This window comes from Mytilus trossulus, chromosome 7 (genome assembly GCF_036588685.1).
Source record: "Mytilus trossulus isolate FHL-02 chromosome 7, PNRI_Mtr1.1.1.hap1, whole genome shotgun sequence".
Taxonomy (NCBI): Eukaryota; Metazoa; Mollusca; class Bivalvia; order Mytilida; family Mytilidae; genus Mytilus; species Mytilus trossulus.
In genome coordinates, this window is record NC_086379.1 from 32,214,080 (window position 1) to 32,235,420 (window position 21,341).

The 21,341-nt window shown below is 32.0% G+C and overlaps 1 protein-coding gene across 2 annotated transcripts in view; it reads left to right on the top strand.

The window, feature by feature from the left end:
• LOC134724952 (H(+)/Cl(-) exchange transporter 7-like) overlaps positions 1-21,341 on the top strand; it is a 48,371-nt gene that overhangs the window by 26,196 nt on the left and 834 nt on the right. For both annotated transcript variants that reach the window (XM_063588366.1, XM_063588365.1), the window contains exons 17-22: positions 3,286-3,371; positions 3,968-4,097; positions 6,503-6,586; positions 8,690-8,782; positions 9,214-9,297; positions 20,399-20,479. In XM_063588366.1, the coding sequence (XP_063444436.1) occupies positions 3,286-3,371; positions 3,968-4,097; positions 6,503-6,586; positions 8,690-8,782; positions 9,214-9,297; positions 20,399-20,479 (558 nt within the window). The remainder of the gene's footprint in view (positions 1-3,285; positions 3,372-3,967; positions 4,098-6,502; positions 6,587-8,689; positions 8,783-9,213; positions 9,298-20,398; positions 20,480-21,341) is intronic.

Here is a 21,341-nt window from a genome sequence, read left to right on the forward strand (position 1 = left end):
ACTTTAGTAAAAGTGAATAGAAATCTATGAAATTTTAACACAAGGTTTATGACCATAAAAGGAAGGCTGGTATTGATTTTGGGAGTTTTGGTCCCAACATTTTAGGAATTAGGGGCCAAAAAGGTTCAAATAAGCATTTTCTTGGTTTTCGCACTATAACTTTAGTTTAAGTTAATAGAAATCTATGAAATTTTGACACAAGGTTTATGACCACAAAAGAAAGGTTGGGATTGATTTTGGGAGTTTTGGTTTCAACAGTTTAGGAATTAGGGGCCAAAAAAGGGCCCAAATAAGCATTATTCTTGGTTTTCGCACAATAACTTTAGTTAAAGTAAATAGAAATCAATGAAATTTAAACACAATGTTTATGACCACAAAAGGAAGGTTGGTATTGATTTTGGGAGTTTAGGTCCCAACAGTTTAGGAATTAGGGGCCAAAAAGGGACCCAAATAAGCATTTTTCTTGGTTTTCGCACCATAGCGTTAGTATAAGTAAATAGAAATCTATGAAATTTAAACACAAGGTTTATGACTATTAAAGGAAGGTTGGTATTGATTTTGGGAGTTTTGGTCCCAACAGTTAAGGAAAAAGGGGCCCAAAGGGTCCAAAATTAAATTTTGTTTGATTTCATCAAAATTGAATAATTGGGGTTCTTTAATATGCTGAATCTAACTGTGTATGTAGATTCTTAATTTTTGGTCCCGTTTTCAAATTGGTCTACATTAAGGTCCAAAGGGTCCAAAATTAAACTTAGTTTGATTTTAACAAAAATTGAAAACTTTGGGTTCTTTGATATGCTGAATCTAAAAATGTACTTAGATTTTTGATTATTGGCCCCCAGTTTTCAAGTTGGCCCAAATCGAGGTCCAAAATTAAACATTGTTTGATTTCATAAAAAATTGAATAATTGGGGTTCTTTGATATGCCAAATCTAACTGTGTATGTAGATTCTTCATTTTTGGTCCAGTTTTAAAATTGGTCTAAATTAAAGCGCAAAGGGTCCAAATTTAAGCTAAGTTTGATTTTAACAAAAATTAAATTCTTGGGCCTCTTTGATATGCTGAATCTAAACATGTACTTAGATTTTTGATTATGGGCCCAGTTTTCAAGTTGGTCCAAATCAGGATCTAAAATTAATATATTAAGTATTGTGCAATAGCAAGTCTTTTCAATTGCACAGTATTGTGCAATGGCAAGAAATATCTAATTTCACAATATTGTGAAATAGCAAATTTTTTTTTAATTAAGAGTTATCTTTCTTTGTCCAGTATAGTAAGCAAGAAATATCTGCAAGAATTTTTTTTAATTGGAGTTATCTTTCTTTGTCCAGAATCAACTTAAATCTTTGTTATATACAATATACAATGTATATTCACTTTTTACTACCAACTGATAAATTTAAATAATCTTTACCATTCAGTGATAACAAGCAGTTTTTTTACATCTTAATATTTTATGATGTATTTAAATGAGTAGTAATTGTTGCAAACTCCATTAGAATATTTTGATTGAAATTAGTTTTGGAATAAGGGAAAGGGGGATGTGATTAAAAATTGGGTTCAATTTTTCTCATTTGAAATTTCATAAATAAAAAGAAAATTTCTTCAAACATTTTTTTGATAGGATTAGTATTCAACAGCATAGTGAATTGCTCTAAGAGAAAACAAAAAAATTAAGTTCATTTGAATACATTCATTCTGTGTCAGAAACCTATGCTGTGTCAACTATTTAATCACAATCCAAATTTAGAGCGGAATCCAGCTTGAATGTTGTGTCCATACTTGCCCCAACCGTTCTGGGTTCAACCTCTGCGGTCGTATAAAGCTACGCCCTGCGGAGCATCTGGTTCCATAATGGTACTAGTTAATCTGACTCATTGTATTGCCTTCCAATGTTTATACAATGCAATGTTTAATGGTAAGTTCATATCGATGCTTTGCTTTTGCGCCAATTGGCATTTCATTTGCGCCAAATAAATCTTTCATTTGCGCCACAAACCATATTTCATTTGCGCCAAAAACTAAATCTTTCATTTGCGCCAATATTACAGGTAAATACAGGTAAATACATGTAGATACAGGTAATAATAGTATAAAACATAAAAAATTTCAAAAAGTCTTTTAATAATAAAGTTATAAACATATTCCTCAGAAATCAGTTATCATAACATCATACAAGTTGTGCTAAAACCTTGATAAAATCATACAAGTAATGCTAAAATCATACAAGTAATGCTAAAATCATACAAGTAATGCTAAAATCATACAAGTAATGTTAAAACCTGAATAAAACCTTGGTAAAATTATGAAAGTAATGTTAAAACCTTGATAAAAACAGAAAAAGAAAGCACTATACACTGGAGTACATGATTGAGACATTTGTTAGCACTATAGAAAAGTTACAAGTCTGTCCTGGCACAAAATTTATAAGCATCGTCGAACTGCAGCCGGTGTGTCCATAGATCTCATTTTGATGTACGTTGTAGCCTGAATCTTCTTTACAACCTCAACATAAATAAACATGTTTGGATGTTTTGAATAAAATTGTTCATTAAAATGCGCATGGAATGACTCCGGTCCATTGTTGGTTCTTTTGAAATTTGCAGTGGGTGTAGCAGCCCAAAATTACGGTGGATATCTAGATTCCGGGCTTATATAAGTTTCCAAAACATAGTCAGCAAATTTTATGCATCTGCTATCAGTTGGAGATTCAGTCATAATGTCATCTACGAAGCAGTCCGCATCAGTCGTAATCCTGGCTTTACAGGTTTTTTTGGTACACCTGAAGGATTTGTCTCCATTTTTTAAAACATTTGATAACCTATATATGTGGTCATCAAATATGACAGAATTATTTCCTCTGTTTGTCTCAGATTTGACTATGTCCATCTTGACACCTCAAACTGGACTGGTCATGTGAACACTGTATATATAATTATAACCTTAGTGACTCTCAGTTTTGTATTAGAAATGAGTATGAACTCACCACATTTATCCAGGGGGAGTTATGTGTAAACAAAAAACAAAATAAATCGTAAATAATATTTAACTTTTCCGTTATATTACCTGTCATACCTGTAAATGGCGCAAATGAAGGTTTTTTTTTGGCACAAATGATATATAACCTTGTGGCGCAAATGAAAGGTTTGATTTTTTAAAAATTGGCGCAAATGAAATGCGCCCGTTCATATTGCAAAATAACTGCAATATATACGTTGTTTTTTTGAAATTGAAAAAGAAGCAAAAACAAACGATGAAATACATATTGTATTATTATTTTTATAGGGAATTTATGATATGCATATACACATGCAAGGAGTTCCACTGGTTGGCTGGGAACCATCTTCTATGTTATCCACTAAAAGAGCAAGGTGTGTATGAGAATAAAGATTTGATTAAAAGACTAAAGACTACATGTTATGTCGTTCAATATTAATTTTGACAAGAGCTATGTATGGCAGGTTCTTAGAGGTATAACATTTGTGATGAATTAATAGAAATAATAAAATCGTTAACCAATACATACCCAGCTAGTTCATTTCCTGTTGTTATAACATTGATCTAGCAATGCTGTTTTTTGTTTCATTGATGTAGTCAGAGGCGGATTTAAGGGGGTGGCCCAGCCCCCCCCCCCCTTTTCCCTTTTCTGGGAAAAATTTGGCTGCTTATACAGGAAATCACTAAAGCATGACTGGAGCGGGCCCCCACTTCTGAAAATTTCGTAATCTGCCACTGGTAGTAATTGATCAAGGAAATAAAGAATCTGTTCAAAATCTCATGACTGATGGGTGTTTTTTTTAAAAAGTACATTTTTATACTGTTAATAGATATATTAAAAACATGTACAATGTATAATAGACTAGTTGGTGTTGTGAAAGATCTTACTACTAATTTTGAATGTGAAATAACTCATAGACAGTATTTCAAACTAAAAAAATAATTGCCATTATTCTTGTTTTCATTTCAGTGAGGTGATGAGCCACCCAGTAACAGTATTTAGAACCAAAGAAACAGTTGGCAGAATTATAGATGTTCTGAAGTCAGAGACACACAATGGATTCCCAGTAGTGGACAATTATGATCCTTTTGTTGAACAGGTTGGTATTCTAAGTTAATTTTAATTTTACAACATGAGGTCTTAATATGAATTTAATGCAGATCGAAAACAGTTTTGACCAGCTCAAAGAGTCCCTGCTCAAAGTCTGACTCTTTGGACCATATTCTTTGTTGTTTTTCTTTGATTATGTCAGTTTTATTGCAGAAGTCGGGTGTTGGTAGTTTATTTGATCCTACCCAAGGATCTGGAATTTTTTTCACCTAATTTCGGTAATTTTGTGATAACTTGAAATTTGGTGCCCTTTTTCCCAAAAATATTATAAAAGTCACATTACCAGCTGATTATTGCTCATAGTCATACTCATATCATCAACGAAATTGATTTAACTGTTGCATTGCATTTACTTCACAAAATTACTTACCATTTTTCCTAAAGTCGATCAAGACCAGTTAAGTGAAGGCAACAGTATGAAAATGAAATGATTTTGATGACTCCAAATAATCAATTTCTTTCGATTTTGAAGACAAACTAATAACTGAATGTTTTAAGACAATACTAAAAGGAGTAATTCCACACTCGTTTCCAGAATTTTTTACCTTTGATAGTGTTTGAATATTAATGATAATAAGTGCACATGTTTAATTAGCATGAACTAATTTTGAATTATGATTTGGTGTCTAATCTACGGATGCAAATTGCACGCATGCATATTACAAAGTAGACAAAGCAATAGTGTTAGAAGTGAAAAAAATACTTTCTTCTATGTGAATTAAATCAAAGTCTTAATTTAATTTTAAATCAGAATTGACATTGTCTTAGCTGAAAAGTAATTAAATAACGAAGACAGTTTACAATTTAGTTCTGAGCTTGTGATCAATAGTTCAGGTGTAAATTAAAAACGCAGGTAAGGAGATTAGCGATCATTAGCCAATAGGTGTCTTCCTGATTGTCCCACTTTTTGAAATTATAGGTAAAAAGGTAATGAAATTTTGTGGGACAATCGGGAATATGTTTGTGGGACAATTGGGAAGTTTAAATGTGGGACAATTGGGAACTGTTTTTTTAGGGATTAATTTGTTTTTATAGCGTGTTGCAGTTAATCAACATGATCAAAGGTTACTAATCAATGTAACTCAATGTATTCCTCTGAGGCATTACAAAAGTTATTAGGAGGGCCCTCAGGGTTATAAAACTATACTGGAGTGGCAGTTTTATTACAGGAAAGGGAAAACAAAACAAAAAACAAGTTAAAAATGGTGATTAAGAAAACGGATTTCATTGAAATGACTGAAATTATTTCTGCAAAAATATAAAAGGAGTAGGTCCGGTAAGGACTCATTTTGGCCTCAAATTTCAGTTTCATCTGACGAAAGATTTTGACCACTTTTAAACACTGAAGTGTCTATTTCACTTGATTCAATTAATTTATGTGAAAGATTTTAACTGATTAAGTCATTAAAAACGACCCAATTCAAGCTCAAACATGAAAAATCTCTCAAATATGCCAAAAAACAACACTTTTCAGATGTTTTTTGTCAAAAACGAAAGTGGCCGCATCGGTGTTCATCCGCAAACTTTATATATGTTATGTATTATCATGAAATACAACTTACATTTCAATATTAAGGATGAACACGAATGCGGCCACTTCCGTTTTACACGGAAACCGTCTAAAATTTAACTAAAATGATGGAATTTTGAAGATTTCAGTAATTTAGCATGACTTAATAGTGCTACAACCCGATATATGTGCATTGTTTTGTCAAAAACTGCCCATATTTATGTAGCAGAATCGTTTAACTGTCCAATAAATCACTAAAAGTTTACATTTTAACAATTTTGTAAAACTGTTATATTTTGGGGCCAAAAAGGGGTCTTACCGGACCGGACCTACTCCTTTGACCCAAATCCCAATCTGTCATTTAGGGCAAATGGATTTCAGAATCGGTCATGTCTGGCATATATGATAATTTCCGGACCCTTGAATTCCTTTCAGTCATAAAACTGGAATTAAGAGTACAAATGTAACCATTAAATCCAGCCAATTGATTGGTTGATTTCTGAGTCTGAGTAAAATATTCATAAAGTTTGTAAGACTGTTATTCTGTAATGTAGATTTGTTATCTGTAGTTGTAAAATTAACAATTGCATAACTTTCAGTATTTTTGCTGTGAATGTGGTAGTTTTGATAAATATTATTAATTGTTTATCAAATTCATGAATGTGATTTTCTAATACATTTGTAGTGCTTAAAAAAATGTTCACTCTTTGTCATTGTTAAGTTAAAAAAAAATTAAAATGAATAATTTATTTTTATAGAAATAATGTTTCTCTGAAACTACAAAAGCAAAATTTAACTGATTCCATTATACAACAGATTTTTCCCATCCATGAAATATTTCTATGTACATCCACTGTTTAATTAGTATCTGTTTCTATTTTTAGTCTTTCCAGGATGAGGCTGAGAGTTTTGGGAGGTACAAAGGTTTAATATTGAGATCACAACTTATAGTTTTATTGAAAATGAAGGTATGCAACAAAAGTGTTATCTTTTCCTTATTAATGATACATTTCTAACCCAAAAGACAAAACCTTAAATTATAGTTTTGAATAGTACTGAAATCATTAGGTATTTATGTAGAATATTTCATGTTTATAAAAGTGACGTTGAAGTTTAGTGCAAGATTGTATAGGTATATTTTATGTTCAAAACTATTGACAATATAAGTAATATGAATCTTCAAATTAATAATAAAAAGTTGAAGATGTTTTATATACTTGAACAGCTAAGTTTTACATAGAAAAATTAAGTGTATGCCAACTTTTTTGTAAGAGAAATTTTATACACTCGTCAAAATTTTGAAGAGACATATTATGGTATACAAATGTCCACAGTCTGTATTGTATGTCTGTCTGTCCGGTGTCCACATGTTGCACAGTAACTTGAGAATCGCTTATCCAAAGTTCATGAATCTTAACATAGTTGTTTCTTATGATGGTCAATTGATCTGTATACTTTTTGATGAAAATAGGATTTAAACTTGTTGAGTTACAAGACTTTATAACTAAAACAAGAAAAAGGGCGGGCGGGGGTTCACATGCTGAGCTGTATCTTAAAACCAATTTATGATTATTGCTTCAAACATTACACTCTTCTTAGTTATATAATCCAAAGATCTGTATACCTTTTGGTGATGATTCAAAATTTTATTTTAGAGTTATTTAGTTTTTTGTGAAAAAATGGGGGGGGGGGGTTTCACATGCCGTGCAGTATCTCAAATAAAATTTATGATTATTGCTTTAAACTTTATACAGTTCTTAGTTATATTAATCTAAAGATCTGTATACTTTTTATGTGATGATTCAAAATTTTATTAAGGTTTTTGAGTTTTTTGTTAAAAAAAAGGGGGGGATTTCACATGTCGCACCGTATCTCAAAAACCATTAATGATTATTGCTTAAAACTTCACATAGTTATATTAATCTAAAGATGTGTATACTTTTTGGTGATGATTCAAAATTTTATTTTGGAATTATTAAGTTTTTTGATACGCACTGTATCTCAGAAACTATTTTTGATTATTGCATAAAACTTCATACACAGGACGAAGGGTGTCTGTTTTATACCCTGGCTTTAAAAGAGTTGGGTATACTGTTTTACCTAATGTCAATCATGTGTGTCCATCCATCAGTCTGTCCATCAGTCAGGTCATTCATCTGTCCCATGAATATTTTTTATACTCCCCTTTAAAAGAGTTTGGTATACTGTTTTACCTATGTCAATCATGTGTGTCCATCCATCAGTCTGTCCATCAGTCAGGTCATCCATCTGTCCCATGAATATTTTTTATACTCCCCTTTAAAAAAGTGTGGGTATACTGTTTTACATCTGTTGATCACATTTCCGTCAGTTCATCCATCTGTCAGTCCGTCCATCCATCCCATGAATATATTTTGTATATATTTTATATATATTAGATTTGGTTTCAAGGTCATATATATAAGTCAGCTATACTGTGTGATTTTTTTTTAGATTCATCACTAAACAACTTCCTGTTTACCAAATACTTTTATCATTTTAGCCAAGTTGAGATTTTTGTCATTTTTTCTTGGGGAACTACAATACGATGAGTTCTGAAATTTGATTTCAGGGTTCACATAAGTCAGCTATACTGTGAAGATGTGTGTGATAAGGATGATTGCCGTTATAATTATCAATGATTTCTGATCACCTTGCCGTTATAATTATCATTGATTTCTAATCACCTATCAGTGTCACTTAACGAATTTACAATTACCATAATTGCACACTTCATTGGTGAGTTTATCCACAAACACCTATCAGTAGATGGACTGGTCAATGATGAGCGAACCGTTTTAACTCCGCCCAGTCATGTGAAATAAATCAAGTAATAACCAAAATTTTCATCACATTTTTCTCAGGAACAAGGATTCTGATATTTAGTTTCAGGTTTTATGTAAACTATATAAGTCAGCTATACTGTGTGATAAATTTTCATCACTCAACTATTTTTTGTTAAGGAAATATATTTGGTATCATCAGTTGCAGTTTCACATGTTATTTTTTAAATGTATTTTTTGTTCATTACATCTGTTATAATTTTTATGTAGGCATTTGAAGAGCATGAAGATGTTCAAGATGTGAAATACATATTGAATATCAAAGATTTTAGAGATGCCTATCCTAGGTTTATACCTATACATGTGAGTTGTTATGATATCATTCTTCAGTTTTCTCTCATACCAACACTTCAGTGATGTACTTTTGATAATAATTTCAGAATTTAATTATGATTAATTAATAAGATCTACAAATACGCAAACATGACTGATTGCAATTAGTAAATAAATATAAAAATTGCATATTTTTTTTACCAAATGAGCAATCAGGTTCTTGTTTTAGATGAAGTTATTTTGGACAGAAAGAAAAGTATTATAAAAATTGAAATACGTTGTATTTTCCAGGGTGCTCAAAAGAATATGCATTACAAAACATGTCTGTTTTCATTATACAAACACAGTGTATGCTTTCAACATATTAAAATTTTACTTTAACATTTGCATTTAAGAATTTTAGATAAGAGTTCCAGATCTAGGTGTCTCTGCTGCTTTAAAATGTTTTCTCTTTTCTTCAGCAAATTAATATATCTCCACATGAAAGAGAATTTACAATAGATCTACAGCCTTATATGAATCCTGGAGCATATACAGTCTCACATGTAAGTAATGATATATTATTTCCTACTGTGAATGATGTCTAACAGATATGACAATCATTTTACAGAAATGTCTTCTGTATCATACATTTAGTACTTAACAACATTCTGATACATTAGCATTTGTGCCATAATTTTCCACATAATACTTAAAAGTTTTAATGAATATTTGTGGCTTGATTGAACATCTGAATACTTAGTCAAACTTAGGAAACTTCATTTTATAATTTTTGTTTATATAAAATATTAAAAAAAAGCACCAATCTTGCAATATTATAGTGGTGTTTATAAACATTCAAGATATTCTCTATCTATTGGTATGACCATAGTGATATCCCCTGCTTTTTAGCTTTTTGAAGCCACAGGGGTATATTGAAATGGGGGGTGGGGGGTCCAACTGTTCATTCATTTCTTCTGTCCCACATTTTTATTTGCACTGTTCCTGTAATGAGCATTTATTTATATCAATAATTTTAAAAAAAAACCCACCTTGATTTAATATTTTTAATACCAATTTCAGAAGTGTTTGCAGTTACAATTACTGTCACATAATTATCAATTTTGTCATAATTATTTTCTAAAGTTTATATATGAATTCAATTATATAAGAATGCAAACTGTAATTTTTTAAGTTTACAACAGTATAATATAGTTACTTGTGACCCCAAAACTTAAGGTTTGTTTTAATTTATTAGAACTTTGATGTAAATATAACTGAAAATTTCAAAAATGTTTTTTTATGGGATGGGGTTTAAAAGAGTAAAAAATCAAACAGCCAAAAGCAACCGATGGGTCTACATTCAGTGAGAAAATCCCACACCCCTGGAGGCAGCTTCAGCTGGCCCCTAAACAATAATGTGTACTAGTTTAGTGAAAATGTATGTTATACTGAACTTTTGGTTGTCCCTGTAGATAAATGATTTAAAAGGGATAGCACATTCTCATTTGTATTGAGATGTTGTTTAACTTGCTGAGAAATTTAGAAACGATTATGTTAAGCATATCCTTTAAATTAAACTTATTCTTAAAGATTCACAATTCAGCACTGTAGTCATATCATTGAATATTGTTTTTATTGGTATTAATATTGATTTTGTTTTCAGTAAATTAAAAGCAAACTAAATATAATTGTTATCTACATATGCATATCCATGGCACTACAATCTTTTTAGCTCACCGGGCCATCACTTGGCGTCTGTCGTCCACGTTAACTTTTACAAAAATCTTCTCCTCTGAAACTACTGGGCCTAATTAAACCAAACTTGGCCACAATCATCATTGATGTATCTAGTTTAAAATTTGTGTTTTTTTACCTGGCCAACCAACCAAGATGGCCGCCATGGCTAAAAATAGAACATAGGGGTAACATGCAGTTTTTGGCTTATAACTCAAAAACCAAAGCATTTAGAGCAAATCTGACATGGGGGTAAAATTGTTTATCAGGTCAAGATCTATCTGCCCTGAAATTTTCAGATGAATCAGACAACCCATTGTTGGGTTGCTGCCCCTAAATTGGTAATTTTAAGGAAATTTTACTGTTTTTGGTTATTATCTTGAATATTATTATAGATGGAGATAAACTGTAAACAGCAATTATGTTCAGCAAAGTAAGATTTATAAATAAGTCAGCATGACCAAAATGGTCAGTTGACCCCTTTAGGAGTTATTGCCCTTTATAGTCAATTTTTAACCATTTTTCGTAAATCTTAGTTAACTTTTACAAAAATCTTCTCCTCTGAAACTACTGGGCCAAATTTTACCAAACATAGCTAGAATCATTATTAGGCTATCTACTTTAAAAATTGTGTTTTGTGACCGGGCAAACCAACCAAGATGGCTGCTACGGCTAAAAAATAGAACATAGGGGTAACATGCAGTTTTTGGCTTATAACTCAAAAACCAAAGCATTTAGAGCAAATCTGACACGTGGTAAAATTGTTTATCAGGTCAAGATCTATCTGCCCTGAAATTTTCAGATGAATCAGACAACCCATTGTTGGGTTGCTGCCCCTAAATTGGTAATTTTAAGGAAATTTTACTGTTTTTGGTTATTATCTTGAATATTATTATAGATGGTGATAAACTGTAAACAGCAATAATGTTCAGCAAAGTAAGATTTACAAATAAGTCAACATGACCAAAATGGTCAGTTGACCCCTTTAGGAGTTATTGCCCCTTATAGTCAATTTTTAACCATTTTTTGTAAATCTTAGTTAACTTTTACAAAAAACTTTTCCTCTGAAACTACTAGGCCAAATTTTACCAAACATAGCCAGAATTATTATTAGGCTATCTAGTTTAAAAAGTGTGTTTTGTGACCAGGCAAACCAACCAAGATGACCGCTACGGCTAAAAATAGAAGATAGGGGCAAAATGCAGTTTTTGGCTTATAACTCAAAAACCAAAGCATTTAGAGCAAATCTGCGGGGGGTAAAATTTTCATCTGGTGAAGATCTATCTGCCCTGAAATTTTTAGATGAATCGGACAACTCGTTGTTAGGTTGCTGCCCCATAATTGGTAATTTTAAGGAAATTTTGCTGTTTTGGGTTATTATCTTGAATATTATTATAGATAGAGATAAACTGTAAACAGCAATAATGTACAGCAATTTAAGACTCAAAAATAAGTCAAAACGACCAAAATGGTCAATTGATCCCCTAAGAAGTTATTGCCCTATATAATCAATTTTTAACAATTTTCATAAAATTGGTAAATTTTTACTAACATTTTCCACTGAAACTACACGAACAAGTTCATTATAGATAGAGATAATTGCAAGCAGCAAGAATGTTCAGTAAAGTAAGATGTACAAACACATCACAATCACCTTAACACAATTTTGTCATGAACTGTCTGCTTCCTTTGTTTAATTCACATATACCAAGGTGAGCGACACATGCTCTTTAGAGCCTTTAGTTCATATGGCCAAGTTGAACAAATTTAACTTGACAGTTTCTGGCAGCTAAGTTTATTTGATGGTAACAACACTAAAAACAAATAGAAAATGTATGTTTTCATACAACAGCAAACAATTTTTTTTGGTCGTATATTGGTATCATGTCATCAGCGTCGTCTGAAGATGGATTGTTTCCATATAATAACTTTTGACTAAGTGAAAAGAAATCAATAAAACTTTAACACAATGTTTATAACTACAAATGAAAGCTTGGGATTGATTTTGGGGGTTATGGTTCCAAAGGTATAGGAATAAGGGGCCCAAAGGGGCCAAAAACATCATTTATCTAGTTTATTAAGTACAAAACATAATTTAAAAGCATTGTAAGGTTGGTAATTAAATCATTTGAATATCTCACCTAAACTGCTTTTAAATTATGTACATTGGAAATTTGCCAATAACTTTAGTTTAATAAACTGCATTGGAAATTTGCCAATATAAAATTGCTAATGAAGCTTTTTTGTTTATTTTTAGCCATGACCAGGGTTTCCGCTGGCGGTCGCCATTTTCGCAATTTGCGAAAAAATAATAATTGTGGCAATTAAAATTCGTCATTGGCGAAAAATTTTGGCGAAAGAAATATATATAACGATTTATTTTCAGCCATCTTGTTAACTTACTTTTTTTTCGGGTTTCTCTGACTTTACCCATCAGACCATTCTCGGAATTCACCTTGAACTCATTAAGATTTTGACAGAAAATCAATAATCAGCTGATTCCATTCATAGCTATCGACATCAAAGGACTAATTAATATAGGTGTTAATTGTATGATATGACAAAATGATATGGTTAAATGGCTTCTGTCACATGTCACAAAAGGGATTTATAAACCACTTTGCGACGCACGTGTTTGAAGCAAAATTTTTACGCTTCCTCTCCTTGTTTTAATGATAGTCAGAAAAGAAAATTGTTGTTATAACAAAAAATGTTCAAAAACCAGAAAGGTATCTGATTTAAAACTTTATCATTTAACTTTCATATAGATCATTGATTTCAGTGGGTACTTCAAAGTCGTTTCAGTTACACACGTGTTTCAAGCATATAGTTTTACTTATTTACAATGGTATAGAAAAGAAAACTGTCGTTATGAAGAAATCTATTCAAAAGGTTGGCATGAGAGTAACCCTTCAATGTAATGACTACACCTTACACGAGGGATCAATTCCAAGTGATAAGATGCTTCGTTTTGTTGTGAAAACCACTTCTTATTGAGGGGGCTGGAAAAAAAGGAAAATTTTAAAAGAAAAATATATTTGTGGTACTTGGTGAAAAAAAAATTAAAGTGGCGAAAAATATATTGTTTTGGCGTAAGAGGTGGCGAAAAAAATAATTGACCCAGGGGAAACCCTGGCCATGACTATTATTCTTTGAACATTGGAGTTATCTTTCTTTGTCCAGAATAGTAGTTGAATCAACTTAAATCAATGCTATGAACAATATACAATGCAATATTCACTTTTAGTGTTTACAAGCACTTTGATTACCATTCTAGAGTTATATACCTCTTTACAAGTGGAAAAATTGAAGATTTTTTTCGTTTCTGTTCTCTTAACTTGAGTTTTTCTCAACTAAATTTAATGAAATGTTTATATAATTCTAAGTACCTCTAAACTCAGTTCAAGTTCATTTTTTGGCAGCTTAACTTTTACAGTTCTTAGTTATGTCCCTTTTTACATTATGTGCTAGAGGGGGTATTATCTGTGTCCCTTGGTACACATTCCCCATTTATTTTTTTAGAAGTTACTATTGATTAAAATAATTTTAACCATGACATTTTATTTTTTAGTATTTTATGATGTATTTAGATGAGTAGTTATTGTAGCAAAGTCCATAAGAAATTTGAATTGAGATCATTTTTGGAATAAGGGAAAGGGGCAGATGAACAAAAAATGGGGGAGGGGGGGTGTTCAATTTTTCAGATTTCAGAAATAAAAAGCAAATTTCTTCAAACATTCTTTTTGAGAGGATTAATATTCAAGAGCAAAGTTCATTAGACCACATTCATTCTGTGTCAGAAACCTATGCTGTGTCAACTATTGAATCACAATCCAAATTCAGAGCTGAATCCAGCTTGAATGTTGTGTCCATACTTTCCCCAAGCGTTCAGGGTTCAACCTCTGTGATCGTATAAAGCTGCGCCCTGAGGAGCATTCAAGACAATAACGTGCGTGTAACTGTATGGATCTCTCTGAAATTGTACCACAAGTTTTCATATAACACAGGGAAGGCTTGGATTCGGTTTGGGGTTAATTTTTCCGAAAATGTAGGAATAAGGGGCCAAAAGAGGGCAAAAAAGAAGCAATTTTCTTGTTTACAGACAATAACTTGTGTTTAATGGGGAACTAGCTACGAGATGTATAACAATCTTAAGTATGATTTTTTTTTGTTCAATCAATAATTAAGGTGAAATAGTGAAATAATAATTAGCTTTTAGCAGCCAAAACGATTCAATTTTGTCAAATTAAGCTTAATAATATTGATAATGACTCATTCACTTGCAAGTGAATAAGTCGACCTCATTAAATCTGTATTCATGTGAACTTCAATTTAACCCCTAAACTAGAGATGGACAACGCATGCTTTGTACAAGTATTGTTTTTTTAAAGGAAAGTAATGTCAACATTGAAAGTAAAACAAAGGTAAATCATTTGATGACTGATTCTATCCACTAAAAATATTTCTTCTACACGTAAAAACATTGTTTACATCCCTTATATGGTCATCTGAGGTCAATTCAATGTTTAATTAGATGGATTCTAGACTAAAATACACACGAAACAAAACAACATATTATTGACCATATGCTCTGTAAACTATTTATTTCTCACTTTTGATAGTTTGGATAAATGTTTTACATTGTAATAAATAATATATGAAAATTTGAGTCAAATTGGTGACTATGAATTTGACAGCTAGTGCCCCTTTGAGTGTATGGATCTCTATAAAAAAAAATTACAGGAAGGTTCAATACCACTAAAGGAAGGTTGGGATTGATTTTGGGGGTTATGGTCCCAATAGATTAGGAATTAGGGGCCGAAAAAAGGGGCCCAAAATAATCATTTTTATACGACCGCAAAAGTTGAAATTTTTTTAATTAATATTGGTATGACTTTGGCGTTGTTGTAGTCGTCGTCGGAGGACATTTGGTTTTTGCACTCCAACTTAAGTATAAGTAAATAGAAATCTATTTAATTTTTACACAAGGTCTATGACCACAAAAGGAAGGTTGGGATTGATTTTGGGAGTTTTAGTCCTAACAGTGTAGGAGTTAGGGTCCAAAAACAGGTCCCAAATAAGCATTTTTCTTGGTTTTTGCTCAATAACTTTAGTATAAGTAAATAGAAATCTATGAAATTTTAACACAAGGTTTATGACCAAAGAAGGAAGGCCTGGGTTGATTTTGGGAGTTTTTGTCCCAACAAATTAGGGGCCAAAAGGGGCCAAAAATAAACTTTGTTTGATGTCATCAAAAAATTAATTATTGGGGTTCTTTGATATGCCAAATCTAGCAGTGTATTCGAATTCTTAATTTTTTGTCCTGTTTTCAAATTAGTCTACATTAATGTCCAAAGGGTCCAAAATTAAACTTAGCTTGATTTTAACAAAAAATGAATTCTAGGGGTTCTTTGATATGCTGAATCTAAACATGTACTTAGATTTTTGATTATGGACCAGTTTTTAAGTTGGTCTAAATGGGGGTCCAAAATTATTATAGTAAATATTGTGCAATAGCAAGAAATTTTCAATTGCACAGTATTCCCCAATAGCAAGAAATCTTCAATTGCACAGTATTGTGCAATAGCAAGAAATTTTCAATTGCACAGTTTTGCGCAATAGCAAGAAGTATTCAATTGCAAAGTATTGTCCTGTTTTCAAATTGGTCTACATTTAGGTCCAAAAGGTCAAAAATTTAACTTTGTTTGAATTCAACAAAAATTGAATATATGGGGTTCTTCAATATGCTGAATCTAACCATTATTTAGATTTTTAATATTTGGGCCTGGTTATCAAATTGGTCCACATTGAGGTCTAAAGGGTCTAAAATTGAATATTATTTGATTTCATCAAATATTGAATTCTTGGGGTTCTATGATATGCTGAATCTAACCATGTATTTAGATTTTTGATATTGGACCATAATAGGTAAATGTCCAATTTAAAATTTTTAAGTTTTTAAGTTTAAGTTCTTAGACCACATTGATTCTGTGTCAGAAACCTATGTTGTTTCAACTATTTAATCACAATCCAAATTCAGAGCTGTATCAAGCTTAAATGTTGTGTCCATACTTGCCCCAACTAATCAGGGTTTGACCTCTGCTGTTGTATAAAGCTGTGCCCTGCAAAGCTGGTTGAAGTTTTCAAACAATAACTTATGTTTTAGTGTATGCATCTCTCTGAAATTAAACCACAAGTATCCATACCCTGAAAGGATGGTTAGTTTTGACTTTGGGGGGTTGGTTAATCAGGTTATGGATTAAAAAAATTCGGAATTAGGGGCAAAAAAGGGGGAAAACTAGGTATTTCTGGTCAATGTACAATTAAGACAATTTAAAAGCAGTGTAAGGGAGGCAATTCTAAAACATTTAACATACAATGTTGGGTATGTTTGGATTTAACTCCTGTACACTTCTTGTATATTTTGTTTAAAGAAATTTGGACTTATTACTATAAAAAGGGGGGGGGTAGTTGTTTTCATTTTTAGCTCAACTTGCCGGAAGGGCCAAGTGAGCTTTTCTCATCACTTTGCGTCCGTATGTCGTCATTGTCCACGTTCACTTTTACAAAAATCTTCTCCTCTGAAACTAATAGGCCAAATTAAACCAAACTTGGCCACAATCATCATAAGGGTATCTACTGGTAGTTTAAAAAATGTGTCCGGTGACCCGACCAACTAACCAAAATGGCTGCCATGGCTAAAAATAAAACATAGGGGTAAAATGCAGTATTTGGCTAATAACTCAAAAATCAAAGCATTTAGAGAAAATCTGCTGGAATTAAATTGTTTATAAGGTGAGGATCTATCTGCCCTGAAATTTTTAGATGGATCAGACAACCTGTTGTTAGATTGCTGCCCCTGAATTGAAAAATTTATGGAAATTTTGCCGTTTTTAGCTCACCTGGCCCAAAGGCCAAGTGAGCTTTTCCCATCACTTGGTGTCCGGCATCGTCCGTCGTCGTTAACTTTTACAAAAATCTTCTCCTCTGAAACTACCTGGCCAAATTTTACCAAACTTGGCCACAATCATCATTTGGGTATCTAGTTTAAACAATGTGTCCAGTGACCCGGTCAACTAACCAAGATGGCTGCCATGGCTAAAAATAGAACATAGGGGTAAAATGCAGTGTTTGGCTTATAACTCAAAAACCAAAGCATTTAGAGCAAATCTGACAAATGTAAAAGTGTTCATCAGGTCAGGATCTATCAGCCCTGAAATATTCAGATGAATAGGACAACCTGTTGTTGGGTTGCTGCCCCTGAATTGGTAATTTTAAGGAAATTTTACTGTTTTTGGTTATTATCTTAGTCAGCATAACCGACATGGTTAGTTGACCCTTTTAGGAGTTATTGCCCTTTATAGTCAATTTTTAACCATTTTTTGTAAATCTTAGTAATCTTAGTAACCAAAGCATTTAGAGCAAATCTGATTGTTTATCAGGTCAAGATCTATCTGCCCTTAAATTTTCAGATGATTCGGACAACCCGTTGTTGGGTTGCTGCCCCCAAATTAGTAATTTTAAGGAAATTTTGCTGTTTTTATACGACCGCAAATTTTGAAAAAAATTTCGTCGTATATTGCTATCACGTTGGCGTCGTCGTCGTCGTCCGAATACTTTTAGTTTTCGCACTCTAACTTTAGTAAAAGTGAATAGAAATCTATGAAATTTTAACACAAGGTTTATGACCATAAAAGGAAGGCTGGTATTGATTTTGGGAGTTTTGGTCCCAACATTTTAGGAATTAAGGGCCAAAAAGGGCCCAAATAAGCATTTTCTTGGTTTTCGCACTATAACTTTAGTTAAAGTTAATAGAAATCTATGAAATTTTGACACAAAGTTTATGACCACAAAAGAAAGGTTGGGATTGATTTTGGGAGTTTTGGTTTCAACAGTTTAGGAATTAGGGGCCAAAAAAGGGCCCAAATAAGCATTATTCTTGGTTTTCGCACAATAACTTTAGTTGGTAAATAGAAATCAATGAAATTTAAACACAATGTTTATGACCACAAAAAGAAGGTTGGTATTGATTTTGGGAGTTTCGGTCCCAACAGTTTAGGAATTAAGGGTCAAAAAGGGACCCAAATAAGCATTTTTCTTGGTTTTCGCACCATAGCGTTAGTATAAGTAAATAGAAATCTATGAAATTTAAACACAAGGTTTATGACTATGAAAGGAAGGTTGGTATTGTTTTTGGGAGTTTTGGTCCCAACAGTTAAGGAAAAAGGGGCCCAAAGGGTCCAAAATTAAACTTTGTTTGATTTCATCAAAATTGAATAATTGGGGTTCTTTAATATGCCGAATCTAACTGTGTAAGTAGATTCTTAATTTTTGGTCCCGTTTTCAAATTGGTCTACATGAAGGTCCAAAGGGTCCAAAATTAAACTAAGTTTGATTTTAACAAAAATTGAAACCTTGGGGTTCTTTGATATGCTGAATCTAAAAATGGACTTAGATTTTTGATTATTGGCCCAGTTTTCAAGTTGGCCCAAATCGAGGTCCAAAATTAAACATTGTTTGATTTCATCAAAAATTGAATAATTGGGGTTCTTTGATATGCCAAATCTAACTGTGTATGTAGATTCTTAATTTTTGGTCCAGTTTTAAAATTGGTCTAAATTAAAGTGCAAAGGGTCCAAAATTAAACTAAGTTTGATTTTAACAAAAATTAAATTCTTGGGCCTCTTTGATATGCTACATCTAAACATGTACTTAGATTTTTGATTATGGGCCCAGTTTTCAAGTTGGTCCAAATCAGGATCTAAAATTATTATATTAAGTATTGTGCAATAGCAAGTCTTTTCAATTGCACAGTATTGTGCAATGGCAAGAAATATCTAATTTCACAATATTGTGAAATAGCAAATTTTTTTTTAATTAAGAGTTATCTTTCTTTGTCCAGTATAGTAAGCAAGAAATATCTGCAAGAATTTTTTTTAATTGGAGTTATCTTTCTTTGTCCAGAATCAACTTAAATCTTTGTTATATACAATATACAATGTATATTCACTTTTTACTACCAACTGATAAATTTAAATAATCTTTACCATTCAGTGATAACAAGCAGTTTTTTTACATCTTAATATTTTATGATGTATTTAAATGAGTAGTAATTGTTGCAAACTCCATTAGAATATTTTGATTGAAATTAGTTTTGGAATAAGGGAAAGGGGGATGTGATTAAAAAATTGGGTTAAATTTTTCTCATTTGAAATTTCATAAATAAAAAGAAAATTTCTTCAAACATTTTTTTGAGAGGATTAATATTCAACAGCATAGTGAATTGCTCTAAGAGAAAACAAAAATTTTAAGTTCATTTGAATACATTCATTCTGTGTCAGAAACCTATGCTGTGTCAACTATTTAATCACAATCCAAATTTAGAGCGGAATCCAGCTTGAATGTTGTGTCCATACTTGCCCCAACTGTTCAGGGTTCAACCTCTGCGGTCGTATAAAGCTACGCCCTGCGGAGCATCTGGTTGGTTATTATCTTGAATACTATTATAGATAGACATAACCTGTAAACAGCAAAAATGTTCAGTAAAGTAAGATGTACAAACACATCACCATCACCAAAACACAATTTTGTCATGGATCCATCTGCTTCTTTTATTTAATATTCACATAGACCAAGGTGAGCTCTAGTTTTTTTTCAATTTTTGAAAAGTTAAAAGAAGAAACCTTCAATTGCACAATATTGCGCAATATATTTGTAAGATCTTGACATTTGTTTTGTGTCAGAAACTCATATTATGTCAAAAATTTGATTGCAATCCAAATTTAGAGCTGTATCAAGCTTGAATGTTGTGGCCATACTAGCCCAAACTGTTCAGGGTTTGACTTCTGAGGTCATATACAACTGTGACTCTGCGGAGCACCTGGTTCTGTATCATGTTGATTTTATTATGAAAATCTTTATTTTTTTCAGAATTCCTCATTTCCAAGAATATTCAGATTATTTAGAGCTCTTGGACTTAGACATTTGGTTGTAGTTAATGAAAATAATAAGGTTTGTTAATAATACTAACTAATACTAACTAATTGGTAAACTTCAACATTGATTGATTAAATAAACAAATCAAATATAGGCTGAATATAAAAATAAGAAGATAGGGTTTGATTGCCATTGAGTCAACTCTCCACCAGAGACCAAATGACATAGAAATATGGCCTCTAACAATGAGCAAAATCCATACATCATAGTAAGATACATGTTCATTTGAACATTTGCGTAACAAACATACTTTCTGAGAGACTCTAATCAGAAGATCAAGAACTTTAAAAATGTCAATCAGTATCATCCTATGTTTTTGAATTAAAGAGTTTACTGTAGTTGTTTATAAACATTTTCTACATTTTCATGTTATCATCTCAACGGTGACTTTTAGCATCTTACATAAACCTAATTCTATAGAATGTATAGCTTCAAGGTTAGGGATACAGTATTCTTTCATACTCTAGGCAATATAGGAAAGGTGTACTGACATAAGTGGCCCCTAAACACATTAACTCCAAATGGAGCTTTTGTTAGTAGAAGCAAGGATTTGTCTAACTATACAAATCCTTGGTAGAAGCCATATTAATTATGTGTATCACCAGGGGAAAATGTAAAGGCAGAAACATAAAGTATATATGCCAATACACATAATTAGAAGAGCCTGATGTTTCATAGCCTGACAGGTTTCGTTCCAAAAAGGACCTTCATCAGAGGCACAATGTTTGCACCCTATTTATATAGATATGTAACCAGTGGTTCAGATATCCAGCGGTCCATACTCTAATTTGTGTTTAAAATAGCTCCCATATATACTTCAAGATGGTGTTTAACTTATGTATATTCAGAGATCAGCCACAGTATTGTTGCCTCTATT